We start from the raw sequence: 24,599 nt of genomic DNA, 5'->3' as shown, positions 1-24,599 counted from the left end.
TCTTTCTCGTTATCATAAATTATTCAGCCGCATCTTTGCGAGAACAAGAGGTGATGACTTTTGAAGATAAGCGCACTTTCTTTCTGCGTTGACTTGTTTTGGGGCGAAGGCTGAGAAGTAACACCAAAAGAGGAATTATCTCATTTACTTTTTTATTTTTCTAAAAAGTCAGTTTCTTAATTGCAGGGGTTTTTTTTGTATTTTTTTGTATCACTCATTACTTTTTTTTTTTTAAAGGAAAATAATAAACCTTGAACTATGTGGACTTTTTTAGGAATAGCCAGCTTCACATACCTTTATAAAAAGTCCAACTCGGTGCTGTCCGTGGCTCACAAAGAGCTGGCGATGGTGGCTGCGTTGTTCCTCACAGCCGCGCTGCTCTTCTCTTATATCAGGTATTTCCACGGCCAGAAGCTCCGGCTCACTCAGCTGCTTCATTTTCCTCTGAGCCTCCTGTCAGTTTTACCTTTTATCAAACACCTAATCCCTCAAACCTCATCCCAGAGGAGCGGGGACGCAGAGAACAGCTGTAAAGAGGTAAGACCCTCCTTGTGGACTACTGTAAGACTCATTATGCCAACAAAGGAACTCACAGCCTGATAAAACAGGGGAGTTTTAGTCGTTTTCTATTCATTGGAAGTCACTGGGATTTTTCTCTCATTATTTTTTTTTATCTTTAGAAAGTTTAGAAATTGTATTTAAACATGTCAGAAGTAAATCCACATGTTTTTTTTTTTTTTTTTAATATATTATAGGATGGATGTGGGATTTAAATAGACATGTTAATAAATGTTTATTTTCAGTCTGAGTCTCCGTTTTGCTTCCAGAGACGGAGAACAAGGAGAAGAGTCCCTGCAGAGTCCTCTGGCCCACACAGTCCCTCCTCTGAGACCCCAGAGCCGGATGTGGTGATAGTAGGGGCCGGGGTCCTGGGCTCAGCGATGGCCACCATCCTGGCCCGGGATGGAAGGAGGGTGACGGTGGTGGAGAGGGACCTGAAGGAGCCCGACAGGATAGTGGGGGAGCTGCTGCAGCCGGGAGGGTTCCGAGCCCTCAGAGAGCTGGGACTGCAAGGTCAGTCTGGGTCCTGTGTGTCCAGAGAGGCTCGGCCTCATTGTGACCTGCAGACAATGTGTGACTTATACCTGATGTTGCTCGAGTTTCAAAATATGTTTTTTTATTTAATTTTTTTTCTTAACCAAATGTTAACATCTTTATCATTGTTTTTGCTTGTTGCTCTGAAGTGGGCGGGGCTCAGATGGGAAAGGTGATGTTACGTCCTCTCATTGACCAATCAGACCTCACAGACGTTGGTGTCACACTCTGCCGACTGTGGCTCCTGTTTTATAACAGGAAGCCTTGAGTTTAATATCTAAACATTTACATAACAGCCTTCAAAAAACAGTAAAACATCTCAAACTAATTTAATTGACGCATACGCATCCTTCAGTATTTTATCTTAAAAAGGAATACTTGATGACAACTACAACTTTAATCCAGAAATTCTTCACAAGTTGGAGCTTTTATTTACAGTAGTTCTATTACTATACTTTATACAGTTTCTCAATCTTACATCTATAATTAATAACTATTTTCTTCTGGAAGGGGACTATTTCTTCTTAATCTAGCTTCTCTAACACACTTCTGTTTTACCTGCACGTTTAGTTTAAAAACCAACAAATTCTCAAAAAGGTCTTGTGTCATACAATCTTAATCTGAAATTTTCAAAAGTAATTTTTAATTTTGTTTAAAAAATCATGCAGGTCGATGCATCAGATCTCCAGAAAATTACAGTGCAAACACGTTGAAGGGAGCAGGTGCAAAACCTCCCGCATAATTATTATCAAACTATCGATGCCAGCCTGCAATGTAAATAAGTAAATAAAGGTGAAGTTCCAATCACGATGATGACGGTGTAGCGGGCTGCTTTTTTATTCACCCAATGTCCTTCCGTCTGAAGTTTGACAAGAATGTGATCATAGTTGAACCAATTCCCAAACTTTTTGCATCCAAACTTGTGATGCAGGTTTACATTTCAGCCACTAAACTCCCTTCATGTCTTCTTGTGGCAAAACGTTTTGTGAATTACTATAATGCCACTGCTACTAGTAACTGAATACTATTATAGAGTGGATGCTGAAGTTACAATTACCAAAGTTACGTTTTTTTCTAAACTGTGAGCAGAATGCAGCAATAATCACATTAATAACATATTACAGTTGAGAAAGAACTGGGTGTAATTATTAACTAAGAAACTCCAGCTTGACTTTATAGAGAAGTGTGTGATACGTCATTAAAATGTTGTATTTGCTTCTCAAGTCGTTGTAGAAAGAGCTTGATAAACTGCTTGTGGATCTTATTTGGAGTCACCGAGCTCATCAGTGTGTCCTTCACATATTTTTATCACCTTTCTGAGCTTCACATCTCTATGATTAGAACATTTGACATTATTTGTCAATTTATTATTTCAATCAAGTCTATCAATTTCCTCAAATGTCCGAGTTTGTTGCTCCACCAGTCACATGAACCAGAAGCTGTGTAAGCTGAGGCAGTAGGATCCAATATGCCCAATCTTTATTTATGGTTCCAGTTGAGGCTCAGAAGAGTTTGGACAGCTGCTCCTCACTGTGGCTCGACGTCGTTTTCTCACTGATGCATAATGAACCTGCGCTTTGACGCTGTAGCCTGCTGCGCCTGTCATTTGACCCCAGGCTCAGTGGAGGGTCTGGACGCCCATCTGGTGAATGGATACGTGATCCACGACATGGAGAGCGGCACAGAGGTGGAGGTCCCGTACCCTCAGGAGGAGGAGGGCATCCAGTGCGGACGCGCTTTCCATCACGGCCGATTCATCACGGGGCTGAGGAGGGCCGCTCTGGCAGAGCCAAAGTGAGCTCACTCAGTTGAATAAAATAGATCAAATAAAAAAAAAAAAGAAGACAAAAACACATTGTCGGATGATAGACTCATGTTTATAAAGCCACTGCATCAAACCTCTGACTGTCACACCACGCTGAGGTGATGTTTCTGTCTGAATTGCGCCCCCCAGTGTTACATTCGTAGAAGGCACGGTGAGCAGCCTGCAGGAGGAGGGAGGCTGTGTAACTGGAGTCCAGTACAAGGAGAAAGAAACAGGAGCCGCGAAGGTGAGCAGTCTGCACTGAAGTCAGGATACACTCCGTCTGACCTGCTTCTGTTTACAAATAAGAGCGTGCGATCGCGTGTGACCTGCAGGAGATCCACGCCGCGCTCACTGTGGTGGCCGACGGCTGCTTCTCCAAATTCAGGAAGAACCTGGTGTCCGGGAAGGCGCGCATCTCCTCTCACTTTGTGGGATGCCTCATGAAGGTAGGAGGAGACCAAAGGTTTGACTGAAACTGCCAGAGATGCACATCATCTGTCAAAGTCAACTTCTGTTTAGGTCCAGATCAAGAAAGTGTAACTGGAAAAAATAAGAATGTAAAAGTTTGTCCAATTTCTTTACTCACTTCAGCTGATGTCGCCAGTCTTTAATTGTCCAGTTATGACATCACTACCTCGTGTGCAGCTGGGAATTTTTTTTTATTTGAATAATGAACTCAAACAAACAAAACTGACGCCTGTGAAGCGCCATGTTGCTTCCATATTGTTGATTTGAATTCCTCCTCACTACAAAACAGTTTAAAGATGCTTTCCTATCCGTGTGATCTTATTGAAATTGTAATTTATGATAAAGTAAATGTGTATAAAGCCACTCTGTAAACAGACAGATTTCAGTGTAAAATCATGTGTACATGAACATTTTTAAGACTGAAAAAAACAGAATCTACCTGCTGACAAATGATCAGAATAACATCTACCGTAAATTCACAATAATAAGAGACACACGCGGTTTGTTTGAAATGTTTGTACCATGAAGTTTAAACCAAACGACACAACTAAATCTTCATCTTAAAGTGCCTGCCCCCACATTAATAGCACATCTTAAAAATAATGCCGTTTGAAAGCGAGGCGCCAGATTGAAGTACCCGCAGAACCTGTTTGGAAAGTGACAGATTGAACGTCTCACATTCAGCCGCTGCGAAAGCGTGCCGTCAGAAAAACCAGGATTTTTAAATAAAGAGCTCTCCGAGGCCTTCGGCAGGAAGCTGCTGGATACTTTCCAACCTGGCATGAGATGTAAAAATATCTCCGGATGCATTTCCATTCAGTCGCTCCACCGTTGGGGGAAAAACAAGTCTGCGAGTGGCGTCGATATCAAAAGGCCCGTCGACGTGTCTGCACCTGAAGCAGATTCAGTTCTTTCCATGCTTCTCCGGGACTCGCCTGCCGTATCTTTGCATCTAATCAATGACTGTGTGAACTGAGACGCCGCCGCCGCTGCCTCCTCCTCCTCAGGACTGCCCCCAGTTCAAAGCCAACCACGCTGAGCTGGTGCTGGCCAACCCCAGCCCCGTGCTCATCTACCAGATCTCCTCCACACACACCCGAGTGCTGGTGGACATCCGGGGGGAGATGCCTCGGGACCTGCCGCAGTACATGGCCGAAAAGATCCACCCACAGCTGCCAGGTAGGGGACGAGCGCCGCGCTCTGTTTGTAATCATCCCAACGAAGGTCGCTATCGCCGAGTCGTTTGTCCTGGAATTTATCATCAGGCCTCAAGAGAAGTGGTGGTGGTGGGGTGTGTGTGTGTGTGTGTGTGTGTGTGTGTGTGTGTGTGTGTGTGTGTGTGTGTGTGTACCTCCATAGAGGCTGCAGTTGAAGGATTTGACATTCATGTTGCGCTCTGCTATTCAGCCGAAATATCAAAGCGGCTATATCAAAGCGAGCAGCTCCAATAACCTTGACAGAGGTCCAGCTGGACTGAGGAGCCGGTCACACTGATACACTGATAAATGTACATTCAGACACCAAAAGAAAAGCAGCCCTTTCTTTTTTTTTTTTTTCCTTTCCTGGTGCATGTGCCCAGCGTGCACCTTTGGGTTTCCATGCACCCAGCCGGCTGAGTGATCGACCCCCGCACTCTCTCTTTCTTCCCTGCAGAACATTTGAAGGATCCTTTCATGGAGGCGCTGCAGAACGATCGGCTCAGGTCCATGCCCGCCAGCTTCCTCCCGCCTTCCCCCGTCAACAAGCCAGGTACCAAAAAGTGTTGCTTATCCACTGATTTCAAGCTGGAGGAGACCAGAGGGGATCTCCTCCGTGATCCATGAAGGAATCACTGAATGAAAGACGAGATCACCTGGATTGATGAGTCTAATGGGAAACATTCATAGTTCATTTAACGATGTTCTCTCAACTTTTCATAGAATAGTTCGATATCTGGGCACTTTGATTTTCTGTATAAAAATACAAGTTATATTTAACTCTTTACAGGACCAAATGGATCCTTATATTATTTTACAAACTGCAGGAAGTCAGCTTTAAGTGAAATTTATATTTGTGAAAAGATACGTAAAAAACATTTCCTTGTTGATTCCTTATTTTAGAACGTCCTGACTAATGTTGTTGAACCATCGACAGGTTTTTAGACGTAATACAGAGACGTATAACCCCACAGATAGAAGTCTGACCACCTAAAAAAAAAGAAAAAAAGAAAGAAAAAAGACTTTTTTTCACAATTATCTGTTGTGTCCATAAAATTGACTTTGGTTTAAATGTAATGAATTAACATGTGCACTGGTGAAATAAAAGAAAAACCTCATCTAAATCTATATTTCATATAATTGCTGTCAATCTACAAAGAGTCTGACTGCCGACTGTCAGAATTATTGCACACTCTATTGCACACTCTATTGCACACTCTATTGCACACTCACACTCGGTATGTGTCAGTTTGTCTATATATGCAGGCGATGACAGAAGATTTTTGTGATTTCCAGGTGTGCTTCTTCTGGGCGACGCCTACAACATGAGGCACCCCCTGACTGGAGGCGGGATGAGCGTCGCGCTCAACGACGTTCGCATCTGGAGGGATTTACTGAAGAACATATCAGACCTGTACGACGACGCGGCCCTGCTGCAGGTGAGCCATTCCCCCCCCCCCCTCTCTCTCTCCTGCCTCCGCCTGCAGTCACATAACCATTGAGAAAGTGTCCAATCTATTGAATAAAGCAGACACGGCGCGTCCAGGGCCTGCGGAGGAAAGACTTGTTGGTTTTTATGGATCAAAACTTGTGTATGAATCCAAGCGGAGGCTATATTTAGAGGCTCCACTGCGTCGCATTTGCTTTTTTTCCTTTTATTTGCTCTGCTGTTTGTGAGAGACTGCAGTCTAGTGTGCAATATTACAGCCCCCCCCCTCCCTTCTTCTTCTCAATAGGCAAAGAAAAAATTCCACTGGGAACGCAAGTCATCACATTCTTTTGTGGTGAATGTGTTGGCCCAGGCCCTGTACGAGCTGTTTGCAGCCACCGACAGTGAGTCTCTGCCCGCCTCCGCATCGAAATGACACATGAAACACAGTGACGGGAGATGATGATGATGAATGTTTGGCGTTTTCGCACCAAATCGGCAATGTTTTCCGTTTGCGTTCCGCTCATGTCTTGCGTTTCCTGCAAAGCAGATTCCCTGCATGAGCTGAGAAAGGCGTGCTTCCAGTACTTCCAGCTCGGTGGGGAGTGCATCAACGGACCTATTGGACTTCTGTCAGTGTGAGTATTCAGTCTGTCCTCATGAATGATAGAAGAAACAACTTTTGCAGAATATTTCTCAATGGAAATCTATAATTAGATAATTCAATCTGCGGTTAGGGGAACATAATGGAGAAAAAGGGAAAGCAAGAGAGGGCAACGATCTACTTTCTGCAGAACGTGTGGAGAATGAGGACATGGGAGAGGCTCAGTGAGGTCTCCTGGGAGTATAAACCTACAGCAGCCCAACTGGAAAATGATCCCTAACTTGAAATAATTCTTTATCTTCCCCAAATTCTCCAATGTGCAAATCTAAAGCTTTGCTGGACACTCTCCCTTGTACAGTATCTCCCTGGTATTTTTCACTAAATTTCTAAATCATAAATTACCCAAAGGATAAAGAGATAACGTTTTAATTTTAAAATATCATAGATTATCACCGCTTATATAATAATAAGTGTTGGAAAACACTTTATATTAGGCATACATGGACACGTATATTTAGAAGCTGAATTAGTGGCGCTTCATAGTTAAAATTTGTGTCCAATCAGAATCAATCAGATATAAATGACTCACTCTGAGAGCAGTTTCTCACTAAAGTCAAGTATTATGGTTCGTTAAATTAGTATGCACTGGAAACTAAATACAAGTGGTAGAAAATAACAAGTGTTTCTGACACACACATGCACTTTTTTATTTTTATTTTATGTTGACATTTCAATATTATACCTTAAGTTGGATTACATATTTGATCTCAACATTTTAACCTTTTCACTGAATAATTTGATGGTCAGTTTGTTCCAGCTGTACCGACTTCAATCAAATAATATTCAACATAGTTTGGTTTAAAAACCTGATGAAGGATGACCGACCTTGTGGTTCGTTTCCCAGGCTCACCCCCAAACCTCTGACCCTGATCGGACACTTCTTCGCCGTGGCGCTGTACGCCATCTACGTCAACTTCAAGTCCGAGTCGTGGCTCACCAAACCCCGGGCTCTGTTCAAGAGCGGCGCCATCCTGTACCGAGCCTGCACCGTCATGTTTCCGCTCATCTACTCCGAATTCAAGTACCTGGTGTACTGAGGCTCCGCTCAACACAAAAGGACTAAACTCTTTCGACCGGTCGGGGATCCTCCACATCGTGTCTCCGCCTCACCGGCCCGCCGTCTCACTTGGTTTTTAATTGGAGCCGGGCGGTTTCCTCTTCGTGAGAGGACGGCCGTGCATCGCGGCGTCGGCTCATAAACGGTTTGCTTCCAAAAGCCTCCCAGTTAAATCAAGGTGACAATAAGACGAAGCCACTTTTCTACCCTGGATTTTCCCGTTGCGCTGATTCAGCTCGTGTTTAATACCGTAATGCCTTTGTGATGCTGATGATGCTTGAGTTTAAAGCAGGAGCTTTACCCCCCCCATGGTTTTCCACATTATAAAACAGAACTCTTACGCTGAAGATCCAGTTTTGATTCATGAATGGATCTTTTATCCCAACTCTTATTAAATTAAATTCAATGTAAAGAAAAATCATACTTGGAAAGAAATTTCTCTCCACCCCTTCAATTTTCCTGCTTCTAAAGCTCTCTTTGGCCCTCCGGGGTGGGGGGGTAGGGGGGGTCGTTCCACACTGTTGAGAACCACTGATCCAAAGCACCGGCGTCGGTGTGAATGATCCTTTAATTGTACACGTCTGTGCCTCTTCAGCCTCTTCAGCCTCTTGTTGCTGAGCAAAAGATTGCCCGCACTTTGAAGTCGAACTCTTCGTGACCTCTGGTGGTTGTGATGAGGGACTTTCCGTACGACGCTTTGGTTTCGCTGCAGTTTGCAACCAGCCGACGGCGCCCAACTGCACAAGAGCTTAGAGTGTAAAACGCTGCAGGCTCCGGTTCAGTGTGGAGAGCCGAGGGACCGAGAAGGTGGGATGAAGCTCAGGAGTGTGTCTGGCCCTCCGGAGCGGACACCAAGACGTCTCCAGAAAAACGCCTGCAGGGACTTTGTGAAATAAAGCCACGCCCATGTGTCTGTTTACTACTGTCACAGCAATATATTTGGAAACTGTCCGTTTTTATTGTAATAAAATATCGTGAGTAAATCCACGTGAGTGAATTGACTGAGTGGCAGTGGCTTGATGTGAGCAGTAGATGGCGCTCTGCCACAGCTGGAGGAGGATCCAGGAGGAAACGTGTCTGCAGAGCTTCAGCACGCACACCCAGGAGACGTTTAATGAAGGGTGATGAAATGTGGAGACTTTCTGAATACATTTTGAATTAAAGTCTCTTTTTGCTGCAGCGACCGCGGGATTACAGGAGACGGAGAGAAACCTGAGCTGATCATGGTGCTTCACAATTAATCATGATCACATTCCCGAGAACTTCAACTACATGACTCTATTAACAAAGCAGTTTATTGATGTTATAGTAAAATAAGTAATACCTCTGTGTGAAGTTTGCATGTGCTCCCTGTGTGTGCGCCATCTTTTTCCAGGCTCTGGAGTTGTTGACGTTCTCCCAACCACAATAGTGTTTGTCACTTTGGCTCTGAATGTTATTATTTGATAGCAGAAGCTTCCTCTGTGCAGACCACATGTGTCTAACCTCCTGTGGACTCGTGTTCTTTGACCTCAACCCTTGGAGCTTCTGCAGATCTCTGATGAGATGTTGGACTTCCTGGAGCAAAGGTCAGACAGACCTGGATGGTTTCCTGCTCTGAGGTGGAAATATTACATTTGCAGATGTTTAAGTAAAACAATAATAAAGCATTTTCTCTTGAATGGTCTCAGAATGAAACTAGCAAGACTCAGATAGTTAAAGTTTGGAGCGACTGTTTCAGATTAGATTTGGTGCCTCCGCGGTGTGTTTCTGCCGACATGATCAATCATCAGTTCCATCACTTGTTGATAAATCTCCTTTAAAGTTCAGAAATATTTACAACCTTTTCTCCGCCGGGCTTTAGGAACATCTTTAGACCTTGGATTAATACCTGGATGAACAGAACAGTGGAACACAAGTTAAATGTCAGCAGTTTAAATGAACCAGGTTCCACTTGTTACTCCTCAGCGAGGTTTCAGTCATGTGATCATTTGCTCAGCTCAATAACGCACTTTAAAGTCAAAATAAAACCACAGTTAAATGTTATTGTGCACCTCTGAGCCTGGTCCTACAGGCTTCTTCCTGTTAAAACGGAAGTTTTTTTTGGATCCATCATCACCGGTCTGCTCAAGCAGAGGAGCTGTTTTCCTCTGTAAAAGAGCCTTGAGATGACAGTGTTGTAAGTGGTGCGCTATGAATACAATTGAAGTCAGACTTTAACATCCTGCGGCACTGGAGAAAACCCTAACCCAAAGACTGACCATTAAAAAATAAAAATAAAAAATGCAAAGTGAATATTGGCAAACCTGAAGTCCAATCTGGTTTAGAACTAATAAAAGTCTTTTGATTTTCTTAAGTTTTTTTCCAATCATGATTGATATGCAAGTCTGAAAGCAATGACCAAATCATCTTATACATATCTACTTAGCAATAAGACAGTACTACTTGAATCACAAGATAATTACTGAATCAACATCAGGAAACACAACACAGTAAATAGTAAGAAAAGCACTGCACTTCACCATTTGTATGTTAAAGCACAGTGGAGGGATCATCATGGTTTTGGGGCTGCTTGGACTGAACGCTCTCATTCGAGATGCTGAGTTCAAGTCGGACTCACACAGCAGACCTGAGAATCTGCAGCCGTTCAAGGAGGAACCGTGTTAAACTACCACTCGTCGTTCTGACCATGGGTTGAAGTTGCTGCTTCCACAGGTCAGGTCCAGGGTCCAATTGCTTCTCCCAGCAGCACTGTGGCTGTGGAGAACCAATCACTTGGCAATATTCAGACAATTGGCCCGTCAGGTTTAAGAAAAACTCAATTTCTCGACTTTTAATCATTTCTACAACTGTGTGGTTATGAAGTCACAACATTCCTGTCTCCCCAGACGTTGGTCGTTGGCGAAGGCAAGTGTAATGTCAGGCTCTACTGGAGGGCTGGATCTCAATGAGAGAAATGATGAGGCAGCACAGAACCTTAGATCCCAGGTTACAACAATTAATTCAGCTTTATTGTTATTTATACATCACTGATACATTGTATTCTGGTGAAATAATTGGAAGAGTTATCCATTACTGTTTGTGACGTTCCACTAGGACACAAATACTGGTGTGGAAGACCAGAAAAAAGGGGAGGGTGAAGAAAGCTCCACGGGGAGGGGGAGGGGGTCACACACTGTACACCCGCCCACATACCTACCTGCGCCCGCTCCGACTCACCTGCCGGCTGGCGTGCGGGCCTGCAGCCGCGCTTTGACCACCACCGCCAACCCCCCCGCCCCCCCCACATTCCTCCGAGTAGTCCTCTTTATTTTTTGTTGATATTGGTAGCAGCAAGCTTTCTACTAACAATAACATCTTTTTAAAAAAAAGAAAAAAGAAAAAGAAAAATTGAAGTACTGTACAGCTACTGCTAAGAGAATCTAAGAACCTGGCCGTGACGCTTTTACACCGGATTAAAGTGCTAGAAGCAACCCACCAATCCACACTTTATTTCATATATATATATAATTATATAATTATGTATTTTATATTTTTTATATATATATATATATATATATAAGAACAAATCTACTATTTTAACATTAATTTACAGGGTAATATACATTATATAGTAACAGCTGAAATATCAGCACAAATATATCACTGTCACACTCAACAGCAAAATATATATGATTATATAAACCCCTATATAATCATATATACCAATATATAATTGTCATATATGCATGTAAAACAGTTAAACCACGTCTCAGGCTTTTCAAATGATACCCAGAAAAGCAGCTGTGTATCAAGACGTAAAAGCTTTACAAGTTTTCTCTCTTGAAAGAGCCGCAGACGGCGGCCGACCACGCTGCCGCCCCCCCCCCACCGCCCCCCGGGGTTATTTGAGGTCACAGGACAGTTATTTGCATAATCCACAAATCTATTGCAACACGTTACTGTCTACAAACAGTACAGCCGGCGTCCCGCGAGAGGAGCCGGCGTTAGCTGGACTCACACTTACACCCACTGAACAGAACATTACGACGATGGGTGGCGGGATTATTAGCTATGTGCTTTCAGATGGTGTGCTATGACAGTGAACAACAGGAGGACTACGATACACCACACTAGAAGTATAGCCTCGGAGGACAACCCCGCACTGGACTGGAAAAAGACTTAACCCCCCCCCCCCCCCCCCCCCCACATTCCCCCAGGTACACCCGTGCGCGTCGTCTCGTCTCAGAGTTAAGTGTATGCGGTTTGCTGATGCGTTTTAACACACGGGCGTTTACCGCAAATCGCAGCGTTTCTTCAGTCGCTCCGCCGCCATCACAGAGAGTAATGGAATGTGTTCAGCTTTTTGTCTTGGCGCTCTAACCGGGGGTCTCTCCGTCAACGCTGACAGCACAGTGAGTAACATCCGACTGGAGGGAGGGAGGGGAGGGTGTGATGGGGTGGGGCTCCTCCACTTCCTGGACCAGGTAGGGGGCGGTTCCCTCGTTCGCTTCTCGCAGCGGTCCCAAACCTCAGCCGCCATCGTCGTCCCAGAGGAGCTCCGCCGGTCCTCCTGCCTCTTAAACAACCTCACTAAGAATTCTGCCCCTTCTTTACACGAACCCCCCACCCCCCCGCCCCCCTAACTCTGCAAAGATGCTGCAACAAGATACACACAAAGGTATATTTTCACAAAGGAAAAAAACAAAGAAAAAGAAAAAGGGAAAGCTCCGTAATAACTGCAGTAGTAACGCACAACAAGCATCCGATAGCTGGCGTCCGGCCTGGGGAGCCCGGGTGATGTGCAGTTAGGTTTGGGACGTTGCCATTGTTCTGAAAGGAGGACGAACTCCTCGCTTTGCCCTTCGCAGGACCGGTTCGTTTTGTTTTTCCCTGTGGTGCACAGTCTGCTCATTCAAAAGCCCAGATCTCTATGTCCTGCACATAGAAATCCTCCTTTTTGGAGAGCATGGGGTTCCCAAATGTTTTACAGGAGTGACTCCTGCCGTGGTAGAGGTCTCCGTCCAGCCACAGGCCAAACTCACCGCTGCAACACAACAGGACAGTTTGAGGACGGCTGGAGTACAAATGTTCTGGTGAACAGCACTTGACCAAAACAAACAGACATCAAACTCTTTCACGTGTTTTTGTAACGTTTGCATTCGCTGTTTAGACGTTTTGGTTTTGTGTTTGAACCGTTGAACCAACGACAATAAAAAGGCCCCAGATTTTTACTGTGTGGCTTGGAAATGTCACATCACTGTGAGACGGACATGAGAAGAAACAAACAAACAAACAAACAAACAAACAAACAACACAGGACAAAAGACGAAACAAAAGCACCTTACAGAGGAGCGACATGAGTAACGATTCAAAGCAACACAAACCTCCTTCATGTGCTTCGTTAAGAGAAACGTTTCAAGATGTCGCCGCCGAGAACAACTGTCTTTTAGAAACATTTCAGATTTTTCACTTCAGTAAAGACGATGAAATGTTCCTCAGTGTGCAAACAACCGTTTTTACTTCAGCCACTTTTTTTTTTTTTTTTTTTTTTTACAAATTAGGACTACTGCAGTTTTAAAGCAGAGTCCACTTTTTGACCGATTTTTGTCTTGGTTTTACGTTTCTGCTCAGACTGAGACAAAGGAGAGAAATAATACTGGACAGTGGTTCACTTGTGTCTCACCTTCCTCCCCCGAACGCTAAGGAGTCCATATCTCCTTTGATGAAGAACATGTTGTCACCCGTCCACTTGAAGACCTGATGAGGACACGGCAGAGCGCAGGATGAGACTTGGAACACAATAAACTGTGTGCAAGTGTTTGTTTAGATGTGACCGGATCATGCTGAGTTGATGGCGCCACCAAATTTCAAAATAAAACCCTATCAGCTGTTTGGCTTCAGGAACCTTCTCGAAGAAGAGACGTATTTATGAAGGATTAGAAACTTGAGTGTTTGAAGATGAAGATGCTTCTTCTGCTCACATCAGATCAAGCCGTACCCACATTAATGAATATATTCTTACTATATTGTCACGGACCAGCAACATCATTGTCAGAACAAACAAACCGTCCTGATACTCCAAACTTGGGAAATTAAAACTACAAACTCTGAAGGACTGAATTTAGACAAAAGCTAGACTTTAAATGAAAAGTCATTATAATGTATAAAAAGAGAAGGTGGCTCTTTGCTCATCTTCCCCAGACTTATTCACCTGCTGGCTTTTCCCTCTGGATGTTAAGGAACCAGAGGATTTAACTCTTAACTAAACAACTTTGACCTCCATAATAAGATTCATAAAATTTATGAAGATAAAATCACGTAACACAAGTTGTTTCATTCAAATTCAAAGTTTGTGATTAAAAATGCAAGATGATGTAGCATTGCATTAGTCCTAACAAAGATCTCCTAAAAAGGACCTCATGTGACGGCTGTGATGTTTTATTCAGTACATTTACACATTCTGGTTCATTTTCCCGGCGCTGCTGTTAGTGTGAAGGAGACACCACCACTACATGCAGCTATTCAAACGTTTTCTGTTCCTGCAAACTATCGGAAAGGAAATAAATAAAAGAAAGTATGATCTGCGCCATGCTCCTGTGTGTCGCTTGGTGGCGCTGTGCATTTCTGCAGCTTGGTGAGGGAAAGGGGAGGCGGCCTGTGATCCATTTCAGCTTTTTGATCCAAACCGCAGCAGAACAGGAGGACGGAGCAGCGACGGTGAAACTGAAGAGATGAGTTAAATGTGGCGGAGCTGTGAGTTCATCACCAGGGCAATATGTGACCATAAAGCACACAGCTTTAGTGCGACTTCAAACTAATCTGGAAGCACATCCTGTATGTTTCCACATTGACTTTGTAAATGAACTGAGCTGCACTCAGAGCTGCGCTCTGGATTCCTCTCATAGTGCAAAAACATGCGTTTGAGGTTAATCTGCCACTTTAAATTTCCTGTAGGTGTGAATGTTTGTCTGTTTGTCCTGTGATGAAGTGTAGATTTGTTCTGTGTGTCCTCTGCCTTCACCCACAGTCAGCGGTGACCGGCTGCCCCCCCATGAGGCCTCGAGTTTGATCAGGGACTATAGAAGAAGGATGGATTGATGAGCTCTACCTCGAACTCCGGATTGAAGGTGAAGAGGAAGGTCTCTCCTGTTCCATAGAATCCATCGCTGACCTTGAACGGCTCAGAAGCCAATGCACCAAACACCTGGCAAGACAAAATAAAAAAAACAAAGAGTTTTAGAAACATAATTTGGTCCCGACATTGTCCAACATCCTCCTGTGTGTCTTACTGTCCAGCTCACCTGGCCGTCGCTGTCCTTAATCACCATGAGCACTGGGGTATCCTGGCCCTGCATGGTTCGGTACAGCGTCTTAATGCTCATGCCATGCTTTGATGTGCCAAAGGCCAGCGTCCACGGGTACCCAATGGTCCGCGGAGGGAGATTCCTGGCAAGCTGCAGGCGGGGAAAATTAGAAAAGAGGGGGAAAAAAATGAAAATAGAGAAATGAAAGGAGGAAGAAAGAAAATGAAACTCGCAAAGGCCACAGCCACCAATGCTCAATTACATCTGCAGCGACCTTTTAACACCGCCTGGTGCTTAAAGAAGAGTAACAGGGCTCCAAACACCGAGCGCAGCCTTCAGAGAAAGAGAGGTCCAGCACTCCCTGAGAGAGCTCCGCTGCCCTGCTGACAGACTGAAGGATTAACTACGACTGCGGTGCACGGGGAGATAAAGCCCACAAAGGCGCCAGAGGAGCACCGCGGCGTATGTTTTATCTGCCCATTAAAATGAAGCAGACACGGACTAAAAGGCAAAATTAGAGTGACAACTTCTAACGGTACGCTGCGGTGCTTTCATCGTAACGGGACAAAAAGGGCCTTTAAATGATCTTTTCGCTCTCCAATAAGTCATCGGTCCCCACGCTGTGTTCTTGTCGGCTCAGCACATGTTCCGGCGCGTGGCACTGAGGCGCCGGTGTAATGAGCAGGCCTCGGAGAGCTGAGCCGGGCCGAGCCAGGCCGCCGCTCCCAGCTCCGTCCTCAGGGGTGATTAAAGGAAGCTGAATATTGGCAGTCGATACGCCAACTGGGACTCATTTGGTGTTCGGTGTGTGCGTGCTTGTTAACCTGCTGTGCCTGCAGGGCAGACGCTACACCTCGCCGCAACATGAAAGGTCAGAAACTCAGAAATACCTGCTTCAAGTAGAACGTCTTTGCCTTTGATTGTTTTTCCCCCTTTGTGTCGGCACTTTTCTTTAAATAAATTACCTTACAACGGGAAACCACATTCAATTATTCAGCATACAATAAATGAACCAGCACATGATGTTGACTCTCACTCTGCCGAGCAGCAGCACAGCAGAGTTCATTTCAGTTTCTGTGTTTGAGGTGACACACAGTGTGTCTGCCACTGTCTTTAAATAAAACTCTATTCATTAATTTACATTTCGACAAAGCAGATTGCTAAGAAACAAGCTTGAAAGGAAACTCCACAAAAAAACACATGTACATAAAACATGAAATCATAGAAATTAAAATGACTCCTTCCTATTGTGGAAGGCAACATTTGTGTTCCTCGGTTGTCCAATTAAAAAAAAATAAACAAACAAAAAAAATTGTAATAATGCCCAATTCATCCGAGTACGGCAGCCTCTGTTCAAACCTTAGTCGAGTGGGTGTGAGCGATGCAGCTGCTGGGGACTATTTTCAGCAGTGGATGTATACACATGGGGCAGACTAGAGAGAAATTACAGGAACATGGCAGTGTGAGTGCCACTGACTGCAGCAACTGTATTACTGAAGGAACACATGACTTTCAATAGTGTGAGCAACAGTTATGAGTTGGTGATCAGACAGAATTTTTGTTTTGTTTATTAATTTGACATGTTTTATTTTAGAGTTGCAAGCCTTTCTATGAGTTTGTTTTTTTGTATTCCTTTTTCATTTACCAACATCTCTGTCCAGTTTTAGAGTTTTGTGTTCAAAACAAAATGTATTATGAAATAGTGTCTGACTGGTTGGATGATGAAAGTTCATAACCAGTTCGAAAAGAAAATCTTATGTCCATCAAGATATATCGACTCAAAGTGCTTCTTTGAATCTGATGCCTCCATTTCTCTTCTTCTCGGTTTTAAATAAACCACGGTGTCCTGACTTTAAGTCTTTGTGTAATGCTGGGGACAAACCCTCTCTCTGAATGCTTTCCTTAGTGCTGCTGGGCCAATAAACCCGTTCACACAGCAGCATAGTCCCAGTTTACTATTTTTCTGTTCTTTAGACTTTGTAAACACACCAATAATCAGTAGAAAATAATGGTTCCAATATTTTTTTTTTGTCTGTTTTGTACACTTTCAGTAACACTGACATGTTGTATGTGAGGTGTGTGGCGTCCCACCTTCTCTATCTGGTCGGCCTCCAGGAGATCGCTGGGTTCTCTGAGGTTGGGTTTGAATGTTTCAGGCTCCAGCTCAGCTTTGACGGATGTGCCATGCTTAGAGTTCACCTCTTCCTTGGTGGTGATCTATGAATGGAAACAAATGTCAAAGACGGGACGACAGGGACACACTCGAATTCTAGAAGGCGTCGATAGGTTCAAATACAGCTACTGCCATTCCTATCATAGTGCTTATTTTAAAGGCTTGATTGGGCTATCAGTAGTACTAACAACAACAAACAGTATTGTACTTTGGGACAATAAATTAAATAAAATTCCAGGGTTATATGTGGAACTCTCAACGACATAATGGGTTCATCTATACGAGTCTAGGCTAAAGGATGAACAACAGGGCAAGAGCGTAATCTAAAGCCTAAAATCACCAACAAAGAGCTAGATATACACATATTGTTTTCCACTTTGTTGGTTCAATCCCAGCAGCGCTCCTACAGGAACTATGAATGCAATGTTTGCTATCAGCACACTGAGGGCGACAGCTGAACCTCTTCCTGCCACATTAGAAATGACTTGGATTGGTTGGGCAGGAATAGGAGCGAGTGCAGGGACGCTGTCTGGGAGAGCAGAATGCAAACTGAATACGAAATCAACCCAATTAATAATTTGCACTCCGTCGTTTGACATTTTCACTGACCAACGGACTGTTTGGGTTATTTATCTTTCTAGATAACAGAAGCTGATTGTGGAGCGCTTCACCACTGGTAGCTGGGATGCTCTCATGTTTCGGTTCTCATTCAAATAGGGCCTCCCTGCATTGTCCTCAGAAAACATCATTCATCCTGTCGGGGGAGTCTTACTTCCACCAACACACTCTCTTTGTGCTTCGGTCTCAGACCGTCTCTTACCGAGTCCTCATGCAGGCCACATTCTTCACATTCAGCACATCTGAGCATCAAAAGCCAGCTGGTTTTTATTTTTAATAAAATGGGGTGGGGGGGGTACTTCCTTGGAAAAACACTCATCCCTGTGTGCTGAATTTGCAAGTTACACATATTTGTTTACAGCTAGCAGACACTGCTGCATACACAGGCTGATCTGGGAGACTCGGGCACTAAAAATGCTAAATAGAGAAAAAGCCTGACAGGTGGAGATAAGGCGAGCACGTGAAAACCCTCTAGTTGAAAATAAGCCAACTTTTCTGCGATGAAGTGATAAAACTATTTTAAGTGAGATATTACTTGCAGTTTTTCTGGTCGAAGCTGAAAGTACCAGACAAATGAGGTCTAGTAAAAGCAACAAGGACATTTGTTATGGAGGTAAGTATGCAACAGCAGAAGCTTGGAGCAGGGAGCCTAAAGGAAACCGGGATGCTGCGGTCAACAGTAGCAGAAAGCGTGGGGGGCGCAGACAGGGCTGGTCGGGGCACCTGGAGTCGTTTGCAGAGTGAACGCAGATCTTCGCTGTTAAGCGCATCAATCCGACGGTGGTACTCCGTCAGAGACACTACCTGGTAGTACAAAGACAGGAACAGGTGGAACATAAAACTCTGCCCTTTGTACTGCAGGCCTTTGGGAGACAAGGATGAGTTTTTGAAGGCAGTGTGTGCACCAGGTAGTACGTGTCCAGCAAACTTAACTCTCCTCTTCACAACAAGGTGGTTGTTGGAGGGCCGGAGAAAGAAACTTTAACAAAGGAGTGTGGCCACTGCTCCTCAAAGAAGAAGGTACGAGTCTGTCAGAGCACACCCTGTCCATTTTGCATGTTTGTGTAATTTGTTCAAGATCCCCGCTTCGGTTAGTTGGACAAAAGGGGTGAAACAGCAACACTGCAGCGGAAAGCAACTCGAGCACACAGCATTTTGACGTGGAGAGAGAGAGAGAGACACAATGCCCGCAACAAACACAGACATTGTCTGACGGATTCAACAATACTAGGCAAGTTCACCCGGTTTGTTTGTCAGGAACAAGAATCCACCAAACTACAACCCAGACAGGCCAACACCATGACCGACTGAGCATGGCTACATTCCAACAGCAGTCCACCCCATGCTGCTGCAAACTCCACAGAGAGCCGCTCCACCACTGAACGTGTTGGCGTGGAACAGAAAAAGATAAACAAATGCAACACAGACATAGTCATGAACACAGACCTATCCTCCTGTCCTCAGTGGTTGGATCAAATACACAATGACAGGTCAAAGATGTTTTGGATGATGTCCTGCTCACCTTGTTGCTTGTGGTGTAAATAACTTTTACAGGTAACAGACTGCCTCTTTACAGATCTCAATAATGCAGGGTAAACTACAGCCCTCATGAAAAATACATCCATGCCTGACTTCAGCTTCAGCTCAGAGCACTTTGGTTCATTTTGCCCGGAAAGAGGAAGGACTGGTAGCATCCTGGCTTTCAGGACCATTTCATAAGAGTGACATGCGGAACAATATAATGAAAAAGGTCAGGAAAAAAAAACAAACCATGATGTGAGTAGTGAGATAATTGCTGAGTCACAACACCACCCCAGTCGTTTATGAACAGTCACTTAATCGGCTGGTGTGTGTGAATAATCCAATCCTGATAAACTTGAGGGTGAGGGTGAGAGCGCCTTTGGAGGGACACCTAGCTCTGGAAACTTTCACACGATGCCAGGACGACAAACACTCTGTCCTGACTGCAAACGAGTGCTCTCATAGTGGCCACTTTGTTTTAACCCCCAGTTAGAGAAAAACAACAACAACAAAACCTGGTTACAAAGCTAGTAGGCTAATTAGCATCGCTCGCGAGTTAGCATGGCACGGCTAACAACAACACAACAACACAACATGCAGCAAACAAAAATAGACAACAACATGAAGTGAAGAACAAGCGACATACAAGGGTGTACTTCGGGGTCAGCCGTTTCTCTTGGTCTTTCACCCTCCGAGAAAACATCTCCTGTTTAGCGGGCGGGAAGTCCCATCACAGTGCTGGAAGTTATCCCCTCGTAGCCCGGAGACACGGTTGGACTAATAAAGCCTGCTGGACTAAAATAGAAACGGCTTCTTTTCTATGAAGGGGTCTCGCCACCGTCTGTTCTGAGTGACACCGCGAACGGCCAATGACAGCACGGGGCAGAGGGGAACCGTGTTCCTATTGGCTAAAGCAAAACGGGTTCCACCCAAGCTGGAGAGATTTAAAGAGACAGGATACATTATCCCATGAGGTCCGTCTAATATGGATTTTTCTATTTTTAGAGGTGCAACCTGAAAAATGTACACGAGGGAATTAGAGCAAACCAAAAAAAAAAGAAAAAAAAAGAAAAGAAACTGTAATAAATTTTTTTTTTTTTTAATTCTGATTATTAGAATCAGAAATATGAGTAACCAATGACAATCATTAATACTGGTACAATAAAAACTCATCCTCCATAGAGTGCATTTATGAGTAATAAGCTGTGTTGTACATAGAACATTCAAGTAAAGTTGAAAAGCGTAGCTTTAGCAAACAGAAACAAGTTTGTGAGGACAACTGATTGTGGAATTAGTTATTGCTTACAATGAGTACTTCCACAAAAAAGACTTCAAACAGAAAAACAAAAACTAACACATCATATTGTAGAATTCTATGTTCACATTAAGTGATTCCAGGGAGGTGATGGGGGTCAAGGGTGTTTCTCAGGGACCCACAGTGGTGATCTATCCGCTGTGGGATTTTAACTTGCAAATTGCCCATCCCAAGTTCGCTTCTCTAGCCTGTAGGACAACAATAGTAGTACGAAAGATTTAATCACACGAACACATTCGTGCAATTTTGTCATGAATAAATTTACACATTTAACACATGTTTGGACTCTGGAGGGAAACCACAGCACCAAGAATATTTCCCTCATGCATGTTCTCTCTGAGTGCTTGTAATGTTGACATGGTGTGAATGAGAGTGCGTGTGAGAATCAGACCTCTGGACCGTAATTTTGAGAATATATGTCTTCTTATTATTTTTTTTTAAGTGGCCCACTCTGTAAGACTTTTACCTAAATCTTGCCATTTTATGTCCGGATACTCCTCAAAAATAAACAAGCTGCTGCTTAAACGACATTTTCCCTATTTACTTATTCAAATGTAATGGATCATGTGACCCGTGTTTTCCACAAGTCGAGTGACAATAAATCAGTCTACTTTGTTTCCTACATCCTTCATTTACATTAAAATTTAAATGCCTCCAGCGTATCACTTTCATCACACTTCCTTTTCATTATCCGCAGGCTTGTGAACCATCCCATTTAATTTGTCCACATCTCTTCCACTATGTGGAACGCAGCACACAGCTCCCGCTACAGCGAAGGGCATCTAGATGAGGAACTCTTGATCACACTTCCTAGTCTGACGTCCACATTTAGATTAAAGTAAGTCTGAAAAATGATGGAAGAACCCAGATCAGTGCCCCATTTTCGTTTGAGGGGCGGATTTCACAACCCAAAAAGCATGAGCAACTCACAAGAGCCATTCAGCAAAGGAAGTTGCCAAATGCCGACCAACACTACTGACAGTCACACGACATGTGATGAAACTGCAATACAGAAACTGAGAAGAGTAAACAATTACACAAACATGCAAAACACTTTGGTTGGAAGTTCAGAGAAGCGCATTTCCAAGCAAAGCCAGTGTTTACACTCTTACAAGTGATAAAGGGGCTGACACAAAAATGTATCTTTAAACCAATAATATGCAGTGGTACACGCAGGTGCAAAAGACAGAAGCAGAATACAAAACTAAGGCAATTACACAGTTCAAACTGGTTACACAACAAAATCAGCACAATACAGTAACACTACGCACTGCATAATAAAAGCAAATCAACAAAATGACTTAACAGTTCCTTTAGCGTGTAAAAAACAAACTTGACACTGTGGTTTCACAAGATATGGATTAAACCTCCAGTAAAGAAGTGAACTTAATCCATGTCTGAGACAACACAACAGCTACGCTTTAACGCAAGTGGAAGAGCGGCGGCGGCGACATGGACCTTACCTCCCATTCCTTCACGTTCAGGTCAGTGATGGGTTCGTCTTCAGTTGATTCTGTCGCCTCATTCTTCTTGACGACCATAAATCCAGGCTCCTGTCCCATTCCCCTGACCCCCTCACCGTACATGTCGGGGCTCCACTGCATGAAGAATACATAGAGATGGTCCGACCTGGAGGAAGAAACAGGAAAAACAGGGATGGGCGGCTGAATTCTGCAGAATGGGCAAGAAAATGGAACACTCAGTTGTCTGTCACAGGATAAAAAGGGTCAAAACCAAACACGTCAAAGCAAAACCTTCTTCTTCATCGTTGGGCTGCTCGCTACTAACACTTGAAAAAAATATTTCAGAGACTTCAACGTGTTTTTTTCCTGCAAAACAATCATAGTAGTTGAATACTAAATAAATCCAAGCCCAAATATCATCGCATGCCACACAGCTTCATAGCCAAGAGTACCAACCTTACTCCCTGACTCTTTTCAGAGTTTGACTGTGATGTTGTCACGTTGTATTTGCCAGTGATCAGTCCACAGTGTATCCTGCCGCCATCCACTGCTCGATGGGATCAACTCCCTGTGTAGCTCATTTACATAAAGTAGTACCAAAGATGTATGAATGGAAATAACACTGGCAGAACTAATGTTAGCATAGACGCTAATGACTCTGTAATCATGTCTTTGGTGCGGTGAAGATGAGCTGGATTGCACAGCATGGTGATGCGACATCCCAAACAGCCTCTTTAGCCTCATTATAGAAGTAAAAAAAATAGAAGTGGAAAAATATACCGACATGTTTTACAGTGTAGAGTGAAACTTCAAAACTTGACTGAGTCAGTGTGTAACGCAATCCTTCATTCAGAGTTCGACAAAACTCACTCCCCCGCCCAGTTTTTAGATCCGTCTTTTTTCCACGACACTCTTTTTTTTTTTTTTTAAAACAGAGTTTTATTGTTTTTTAGATTTCACAAATAAGCAAAAGAGCATAAAGTTGTATATCACATTGCAAAAAGGGAAAGGAAAAAGTAAAAACAAAAAAACAAAACAAAGCACAACCCCCCCCCCCCCCAAAAAAAACAAAAAAACAAACTAAGGGTGTATTAATTGTTTAAATACATTCTTACCATTTTCCCATTTATTCTTTTCTCTCAACTGCAAATGTATTTAAACAATTAAAATATACCCTGTGGTACTCATAATCTCAAAGGTAATATTTGAGAGCTTTGATATTTCCTGTTTGTTCAAGAAATGTCCAGTGGCAGTTATCTGCTATCAGAGACACACTTTTCAATACTTCTGCTCATTTCAACAATCATCTTTCCAGTAGTGAAGCCACTAACAAAGTTCCTCATAAGTTTAGTTGTCTTTGAAACACAGAATACAAGTTTCGACCTCCTCTACGGATCTGTCCTGCTTCTGCCACGTCAACGTGTAATCAGGTCAGAATGTGTGTGATAAGATACGATCGTATGGATTAACTCATGGAAAAGTTACAGACGAGCAGAGCCCACAGCCTGTGTCATGAACTGATAAGACTGGGAGACATGAAAGAGCCGCGGCACAGTCAGGCGGTTGAGCTGTATTCAGTGTCATGCTTGTGTATGGCTCATTCAATAGCCTCCTTTTTTTCCCCCCCACACACTAACGCCAGGACACTTAAAGACACATCATGCGGGTCGCCTCCCATCTAGGTCAAGATCCAGAGACGAATAAGATCTGCAGGAAAGTGTTCTGAACTGCTGTGTTGTCAGTTTAAAAGGTGTACGATCGTCTCTTCAATGCGCCTGCCTGCTGCTCGCAACATGAAGAAAAAAAAAAAAGAAAAAAAAAAGACAATACGAATGAAAAGAACTAACACCTGAGACTTGCATTTCCCTACCAGTGTGAAATCTGCCAATCCCTCAGCTATTATCCCCAAGGGCAACATGCATCGCAGCAAACCTGTTGGTATCAGGCGGGAACGCTGCAACTAAGCAACCAGTGGACAAAACAGAAAAGGCTTTAATGAGCACAACTTCTTCAGTTCATAGTAAATAATGACGAGTGGGGTGTCATTACTGCCACCAGCCACTCAACACATATCAATGTGAGCTATTTATGGTACCGTGACTAACTAAAAACGGCACGCCCGTTTGTCTGATTCAAATACGATTAGTAATCTGAGAGGAGCTGCTGTAAAACTGTGAACGTGTATTTATGTCCCCTCACTCTGGAAAAAAAGCATCTAACAACAACACTTATCAAAGGATTCTGCCGTGACCAGTAACTTCTAAATCTAGCTTAAGTACATTTTCAAGAAAAGTGACTTATTCGATTAATTAAGAGTAATTAACTACATAAAGCTGTTACAAGGACTTGGTGGGAGCACAGATTTCCTCGTCATGTGTCTCCTTCCACAGTGTGAAGCTCTCTAATGTCATCATGACTCCTGCTGACTGGGCGGCTCTGCATCCCAGAACGAACGACTCAACATGGAAAACACATCAAACATATTTCCGTGATGAATTTCAGCGCAGGTCGGGAAACGTTCACCAACA

At 43.6% G+C, this 24,599-nt stretch overlaps 2 protein-coding genes across 7 annotated transcripts in view; one reads left to right on the top strand and one right to left on the bottom strand.

The window, feature by feature from the left end:
- The first annotated feature begins 21 nt into the window (after positions 1-21).
- On the top strand, positions 22-8,711 carry sqlea (squalene epoxidase a). The gene is made up of 11 exons (XM_080472395.1): positions 22-537; positions 828-1,074; positions 2,712-2,889; positions 3,050-3,146; positions 3,235-3,348; positions 4,378-4,549; positions 5,024-5,119; positions 5,863-6,005; positions 6,303-6,399; positions 6,546-6,633; positions 7,504-8,711. The coding sequence occupies exons 1-11, from the start codon at positions 259-261 to the stop codon at positions 7,694-7,696; spliced, it is 1,704 nt and encodes a 567-aa protein (XP_080328521.1). The 5' UTR covers positions 22-258; the 3' UTR covers positions 7,697-8,711.
- Positions 8,712-12,345: 3,634 nt separating this feature from the next.
- oxr1a (oxidation resistance 1a) overlaps positions 12,346-24,599 on the bottom strand; it is a 175,774-nt gene continuing 163,520 nt past the window's right edge. For 4 of the 6 annotated variants that reach the window (XM_080471135.1, XM_080471136.1, XM_080471138.1 and 1 more), the window contains 7 exons: positions 22,072-22,237; positions 18,496-18,576; positions 17,073-17,198; positions 14,979-15,131; positions 14,786-14,881; positions 13,361-13,434; positions 12,346-12,721 (listed from right to left, as the gene is read on the bottom strand). In XM_080471135.1, coding sequence (XP_080327261.1) covers positions 12,586-12,721; positions 13,361-13,434; positions 14,786-14,881; positions 14,979-15,131; positions 17,073-17,198; positions 18,496-18,576; positions 22,072-22,237 — 832 coding nt within the window. In that variant the 3' untranslated portion in view covers positions 12,346-12,585. Of the gene's footprint in view, positions 12,722-13,360; positions 13,435-14,785; positions 14,882-14,978; positions 15,132-17,072; positions 17,199-18,495; positions 18,577-19,939; positions 20,093-22,071; positions 22,238-24,599 lie in introns of those variants that run through there. The other 2 variants (XM_080471140.1, XM_080471139.1) reach the window with 2 other exon arrangements.

Source organism: Lipophrys pholis, assembly GCF_963383615.2.
Source record: "Lipophrys pholis genome assembly, chromosome: 9".
Lineage (NCBI taxonomy): Eukaryota > Metazoa > Chordata > Actinopteri > Blenniiformes > Blenniidae > Lipophrys > Lipophrys pholis.
The sequence above is the reverse complement of the archived record's forward strand: the minus strand, read 5'-3'. Positions and strand labels throughout refer to the sequence as shown.